The sequence below is a fragment of the Hesperophylax consimilis genome, chromosome 6, assembly GCF_061612785.1.
Source record: "Hesperophylax consimilis isolate HC1 chromosome 6, BYU_Hcon_1.0, whole genome shotgun sequence".
NCBI lineage: Eukaryota > Metazoa > Arthropoda > Insecta > Trichoptera > Limnephilidae > Hesperophylax > Hesperophylax consimilis.
In genome coordinates, this window is record NC_142841.1 from 26,079,663 (window position 1) to 26,087,550 (window position 7,888).

Below are 7,888 nucleotides of genomic sequence, written 5' to 3' on the forward strand. Positions count from 1 at the left end.
ACAAAGTCAGTTCAACAACTACCTCTGAAAGAGAATCCTCTCTCCTGAAGAAACCATCTCCAAGTCTCCAAAAGTCTCAAGAAATATTTTCAAGTGTTTTATTCAGTAGTAAATTCAGTTTTTGCCAGTATTAAATTCCTTTCGTCAGTTCAGATCTGGAATAAATTCCTCTCTGATCGTGGCATTAAACTCCACCACAAAGGCTCTACAAACATCTACCAAGACTGAAAACGCCTAAAAAGTGTACCCAGCTACCTTCGTATCTACAGTAATTGTACGGACAGTATATTGTTTCGTACATTTGGTCCTTCGAGCCGGATCTACACACGTCTTCAGTCTCATCCAAAGTAGAGATGCCGTCACTCCGCAGCGGCCGCAAAGCCTCAACATCATCTGAGACCAGCCGAAACCGAAACCAGCCTATCAACACTGGTCAAGAAGAACCTGCTACTGAGAACCCCCAAGAGCCCGATACACCTTCTGAATCAACTGAAGACTCCCTCCAAATGCTACGCCGAGAAATGCGCATTCGGGAAGAACAACATTCTAAACAAATCGCAGAACTACAATCGGCCCTGAACGCAGCAACACGTCAAACTACTACCCAACCGATGCACAACTTAACCGCACCTGAAGCAACTTCAAATGTACCCCCGAGCCCTGCAGCTAACATCACCATATCAGGACAAGGATACCCAACTCACCACACAATGGAGTATCAGCCACAGCCATTCCTGACGAACCTGGACTCTCCGCTCTTCCCACCACCTCCTACAAATGATGAGAGGGCACGACATACTCAAGAATGGTTACGACAAGGCGCCGACCCACTGACTCAAATAGCGTCAATAATGGCAGACGCCATCCGCTCCACCAGATCCCAGGACACCCCTCGAACACTGGAAGATGACTCAAGGATGGCAGCACTCATCGCCAGACAGTCTTCGGCAAAGGATTTGCCCATATTTTCCGGGGACCCGCTCGAGTGGCCTACCTGGAAGGCGCAATATATGCAGTCTACTACCACCTGCCAAATGACCGCCAGCGAGAACCTCATCCGACTGCAACGCGCCCTCAAAGGCAAGGCTCGAGAGACCGTATCGCCCCTGCTGATGGATCCCTTTCAACTACCCGAAATCCTCTGCGTACTTGAGCAACGGTACGGCAATTCTGGAGCAATAGCCAAATTTATGCTCGAAAAAGTGAAAAAGCTGCCCTACCTTACACCTGACGTATCTCTGGAAGACCTGGCTGACTTCTCCGGGACCGTACAAAATTTAGTGGCCTCCCTCCGGATCCTGAAGACCGAGGGTTACCTCACCAACCCAACATTGCTGAGCGACATTACCGACAAGCTGCCAAACACTCTGCGTCTAGCCTGGCTGATGGAAGTTCGCGGACAGCGCACCCCTGCAACCATCACCCAACTCGCTGCCTTTATGAAGGAAATAACCAACGCAATACCAAACAGCGGGATGGTAGACCGTCCGAGGCCTCGCCCACGCCGAGACCAAGTCCATGCAGGATACCAAGGGCAAAACAACAACGCAGGAAAGACGCCATACACCCTCAAACGTAAGGCGATCACACCACCCAGCTATCCCGGGATGAACCAGAAACACCAAGTAACCACGAGCAGTTGTGTCCAGTGCAGCGGTGACCACCACATCAGAGAGTGCCGAGAGTTTGCAGCCAAAACCGTTCCCCTACGGTGGGAGACAGTTCGTGCAGCCAACTTGTGCAGGAAATGTTTGGAAAAACATCATTCTCGATTCTGCGAGGAAACAAAAGGGTGCAGCATAGAGGGTTGCTATTACCCACATCACACCCTGTTACACGGAGGCCCACAATCACCTCAAAATACCGTGAACCTGTGACGCCAGAACACAAACCAGACCGTCCTTCTGAAGATCATACCAGTCATACTCAGTGCACCAAGTCAAGACACATGTTCAACATTTGCGCTTCTCGACGAAGGATCGACCGTGACACTAGTCGACACCGATACAGCAGCACAAATCAGAGCATACGGCCCAGTTCACGGTCTACGAATCCACGGTGCTAAAGGGATGTGCACCTCTGACAAGCTATCCCAACGAGTGCGACTGACGATAAGAGGGGCTGGCCAAGGCGACACATATCAAATCACCGCCAACACGATAAACAACCTCAACCTCCCTCAACAACAAATCAACGGAAGGCCCGTCATCCCGAAGATATTAATAGGACAAGATAACGCCCACCTGATTGTGTCACAAGAAGTGCAAGAAGACAATGATTCTACACGAATAATATCACGTACCGCACTAGGATGGATCGCCCATGGTGGCTCAAACCCAGGATACGAGCACCCAGCCACCACATTGGCACTTCAACGTGAGACGGCCTCAGACATACGATTGGAAGAACTGCTGAAAACAAATTTTACCGTCGACTCACTTGGCGTAACCGCAGCAACCCGAGTCAACACAAACATACAACGAGCAATGGCGCTCATGACTGCGACAACACGACCCCTGCCTACTGGAAGATGGGAAACTGGTTTAATATGGCGCAACCCAGAAGCCACCTTACCTGACAACCGACAGTGCGCGCTGAGACGACTAATTTCCCTGGAGAAGAAATTATCCAGAGATGAAACCCTGAAAACAGCCTACACCGACAAGATTGATCAGCTGATATCCAAAGGCTATGCGAAAAAACTGTCAGATAGAGAAGCATCCACGCGTACACCCCGACAATGGTATCTGCCACACTTTGCAGTGACCAACCCCAATAAACCAGGGAAGATCAGAGTGGTGTTCGACGCAGCCAGCCGATGCCGCGGGACTTCACTCAATGACCAGTTGCTCACAGGACCCGACCTGCTGTCATCTCTCCTGGGAAACATCATGCGCTTCCGGGAAGGAAACGTCGCCATTGCTGCTGACATCAGAGAGATGTTTCTACAAATAAAAATAAAACCAGAAGACCAACAGTCACAGCGATTCTTGTGGCGAACATCAACCAAGGACGAACCCGAAACTTATCAAATGACTTCAATGATGTTTGGCGCCACCTGTTCCCCAAGCAGCGCCCAGTTTGTCTTGAACAAGGTCGCTGAAAGATACCAGCACGAATACCCATCCGCCGCAGCAGCTGTTCGCACCAAGTTCTACATGGACGACTACTTGGATGCAGTAGACACTCACCAGGAAGCTGCCCAACTCACCCAAGATGTGAGTGCCCTCCTCGCGAAAGGAGGGTTCCATTTGACCAACTGGGCATCCAACAAACCAGCAGCTATCGCCAACTTTCCTGACGAAGATCGCACCAATACCACCATAGCCATCAGCAACGGGAGTCCAGAAACAGAACGAGTACTCGGACTAATCTGGGACCCATCCACTGATCACTTCCTATACTCATTTCACGAGATGACTCCATCCGAAGCTACTACATTACCAACAAAACGACAATTGCTGTCAACAGTTATGAAGATTTTCGACCCCGTGGGCTTCATCGGCTGCCTGACCATCAGAACAAAAGTACTTTTGCAAGAAGTATGGCGATCAAACGTCGGCTGGGACGAGTCTATCACACCCGAACACGCGCAGAAATGGACAAGCTGGTTGAACTTACTGCACACAAACAGCATATCAATCCCGAGACGTTGCCTCTACAACAAACAAAGCAACGTAACCCTACATCTCTTCTGTGACGCATCAGAACAAGCCTGCTGCGCCGTAGCCTACTTCACCGAAGACATAGAAGGGAAGATACAGACGACATTCCTTGCAAGTAAATGCAAAGTCGCACCACTGAAACCTCTCTCCATTCCCCGCCTCGAATTGCAAGCTGGCCTCATTGCAGCAAGACTCGCCCAAACCATCCAGAAAGAGAGCACAGCCAATATCCGCCGCACATGTTTTTGGACAGACTCCACAACAGTACTATGCTGGTTACGCACTGACCCACGAGCCTACTCAACATTTGTGGCCAACCGACTAGGAGAGATTGACGAGCTGACCAGAATACCCGACTGGAGATGGGTACCTACGAAGCTCAATCCCGCTGACATCGGCACACGGGACCTCGAAGTACCCGACCTGACACCAGAAGGAAGATGGTTCACCGGTCCAACCTTCCTCACCCACTCAGAAGACAAATGGCCCAAAGAACGCGCACCCGCCCATAAACCTGATGACCTAACTCTGGAAGTCAAACCTGTCTACGTCGGACTTATCACCGAACGAGGCGAAGCTCTACCAGCAGTTGAACGGTTCTCATCGTGGCACCGACTGATCCGCTCGACTGCCTGGGTTCTCCGTTTTATCAGACGATGCCGGATGGGCCCCAACAGAACCCCGGAGGGACCACTAATAGCTGAGGAAATAAAAGCAGCAGAACTGTAAATATCTCGGAATCACACTCAGATACACTTGTATATAATACCTATGTGGAAACCTGTAAATGGTTTATTTACTGAAACTAAATTATTATTATGCTGTTATTGATGTAAACTGTTGGTATCCCAAATAAAATAAAATAAAAAAATAAAATAAAATAAAAATAAAAACACAGATGGATCAGGAGGTCACAAGAAGACACGTTCAGTTCGGACCTACACACCATTCAAGAAAAGAAAGAGTTACCCGCCAGCAGCCGCCTCAACGCCCTGAACCCTTTCTTCGGACCTGACGGTATCCTCCGAATGGGCACACGTCTGCAGACCTTAGAGAAGGCTAAGAGAGTAGCCCGGACTCCTATCATCCTGGATGGCGACAACGCATACACCCGTCTCCTGATCAATCACTACCATAAGAAGGCAGACCACCCCAGCACGGAAAAAACAGTAGCAGAAATACGCAGCCATTTTTTTGTGCTCAGACTACGTACGACAAGCCGAAAGATTGCGCACGCCTGCCCCATGTGTTACATACGACGCAGTAAACCCAAACCACCCCAGATGGGCGTACTACCACCACCACGTCTGATACATCACATCCGCCCATTCACACATTGCGGGCTGGATTATTTCGGTCCTATGACCATAACAGTCGGCAGACACAGAGAAAAACGTTACGGAGCCATCTTCACCGGCCTCTCAACACGCGCCATCCACCTGGAATTAACCACTTCACTGTCAGCTGACTCCGCAATCATGGCCCTGCAAAGAATGACCGCACGGAGAGGACAACCAACTGCCATATACTCTGACAACGGCACAAACTTTCATGGAGCCGACGCTGAAATGAGAGACGCCCTGATGTCACTGAGCCAGGATACCAAGATGATCGACGCAGTAGCCACCCAAGACATAGAGTGGCACTTCATACCACCAATGAGTCCCCACATGGGGGGAGCGTGGGAGAGATTAGTGAGGTCAGTTAAAAAGGCCTTAAACGCAACGCTTAAGGAAAGGACGCCTAAAGAAGAAACTCTACACACAGCCCTTGCGGAGGCCGAATTCATTGTGAACAACCGCCCACTAACCCATATATCGGTCGACCCACGAGACGAAGAACCCCTGACCCCCAACCACTTCTTACTGGGGTCAGCCGGGAAACGCCCTCAATTATCTTTCTACAAAAAAACAGAAGAAGAAGTATGCCTCCGCCGTCAGTGGCGTATTGGACAACAACTCGCAGACGCCTTTTGGAGAAGATGGCTGCGCGAGTACCTTCCCACTATGGCTGCCCGTCAAAAATGGCACCATCCGACTACACCAATTAGAAAAGACGACCTAGTAATCATCATGGATCCAGCACTACCCCGGAACAGCTGGCCACGAGGCCGTGTCATCGAAGCAATACCTGCAACCGATGGTCAAGTCCGAACTGTTCGGATCCAAACAAGCACTGGAATCTACATAAGACCGGCAGTAAAAGTCGCCGTCATCCTCCCTGCTCCCACAACACCGGACATTCCCTGCAATACCAACAAGTAGGAATCTACACAAGTGGCAGAACTCGTCTACATCAACATCCCAACTTCCTACTCCTGCAGGGGGCGTCAGACAACAACGCCGGCACTGAGCAAACCCTCACTGACACGGCAGTCTGGCCCGCACCCCCACGATGGCGCTGGCGCTGAGCTGGCAAAATCGACTCCAACTTCCTACTCCCGCAGGGGGCGTCAGACAACAACGCCGGCACTGAGCGAACCCTCACTGACACGGCAGTCTGGCCCGCACCCCCACGATGGCGCTGGCGCTGAGCTGGCAAAATCGACTCCAACTTCCTACTCCCGCAGGGGGCGTCAGACAACAACGCCGGCACTGAGCGAACCCTCACTGACACGGCAGTCTGGCCCGCACCCCCACGATGGCGCTGGCGCTGAGCTGGCAAAATCGACTCCAACTTCCTACTCCTGCAGGGGGCGTCAGACAACAACGCCGGTACTGAGCGAACCCTCACTGACACGGCAGTCTGGCCCGCACCCCCACGATGGCGCTGGCGCTGAGCTGGCAAAATCGACTCCAACTTCCTACTCCTGCAGGGGGCGTCAGACAACAACGCCGGTACTGAGCGAACCCTCACTGACACGGCAGTCTGGCCCGCACCCCCACGATGGCGCTGGCGCTGAGCTGGCAAAATCGACTCCAACTTCCTACTCCTGCAGGGGGCGTCAGACAACAACGCCGGTACTGAGCGAACCCTCACTGACACGGCAGTCTGGCCCGCACCCCCACGATGGCGCTGGCGCTGAGCTGGCAAAATCGACTCCAACTTCCTACTCCTGCTGGGGGGCGCCAGACAACGCCTGCTCTGAGCGAACTCTCACTGACACGGCAGTCTGGACAGCACCCCCTCGATGGCGCCGGCACTGAGCGGTTATCCCTCACTGGCATGGCAAAATCGAATCCCACTCCCGCTGGAGGACTCCTGACGACACCGGCACTGAGCGGCTATCCCTCACTGACATGGCGAAGTCAGGACAACACCCCCTCCTGCTGACCCCGGATGGCACTGACATGACTCCACACTGGCAAAATCTGGACAGCACCCCTTCCTTCATCCCTCGACCTCCAACCTGAGAAAACATCAAAAGAAGATACGTCTGATCAAATAGCTGAGTACAGGCGAGACTGTACGGGGGGAGTGTATCATACGTATCCAGACCTCCAGAATATTTCAAGAGAATTCATATTTACGCCAAAAAACACAAAAACACTTCAACCCCGAAACCGCTTGATACCGTGTCGCCGACACTACGCCAAAACCACAAAAGCACTTCAACCCCGAAACCGCTTGATACCGTGTCGCCGACACATTTGGAAATCTTTACATCAAAATAACTCAATCAAATGATGTATTATATGTGATTAATCAAGATAATTACATAGCAATATAATAACAGAACCTGAAACACATCTGAGAATAATCATCCACCACCTCCCTCGGACACACCAACCCACGAAGTGACCACCGCTAGGAAAGCTACTCAGTATTTACGTAGGACCCCCTCCACTACTCCCCGGATGGAATTCCATGATGGCCGCCGTTTCCAACCAATCACAGCCCAGCATATCACCTTGACTCCCTTATCAAAAACTGATAACAGATTCAGATGTGATTAATTGTGATATCATCAGACTGGATTTACGGGAAAAGGATGCAAGATATAACTACGAAATAAATACCAACCTCAAGAAATGATTATATACTAATACAATAACATGAATAATTATATCTAACTATATTTGTTACTCTTTGGGAAATGTTCAAACCAAAGATATTTAACCTCAAACCCAATATGAAAATTTGTATAATTATTTATAAAATAAATAAACGGGACTGCGGGAGATGGTTTTGGTAGACTGAACTGACTTGGTGGAAGGTATCATATTAAAATATAACTTTCCTCTCAACAAGATAATTGCAGAGAGGAAAAATACCTAACCACT

At 50.5% G+C, this 7,888-nt stretch overlaps 1 protein-coding gene across 1 annotated transcript; it reads left to right on the top strand.

Annotated features, from left to right (window-relative positions):
• The first annotated feature begins 353 nt into the window (after window positions 1-353).
• On the top strand, window positions 354-6,811 carry LOC149423134 (uncharacterized). Its single transcript, XM_089633053.1, has 4 exons — window positions 354-1,721; window positions 1,884-4,390; window positions 4,564-5,925; window positions 5,989-6,811. The coding sequence occupies exons 1-4, from the start codon at window positions 354-356 to the stop codon at window positions 6,809-6,811; spliced, it is 6,060 nt and encodes a 2,019-aa protein (XP_089489179.1).
• The last annotated feature ends 1,077 nt before the right edge of the window (window positions 6,812-7,888 follow it).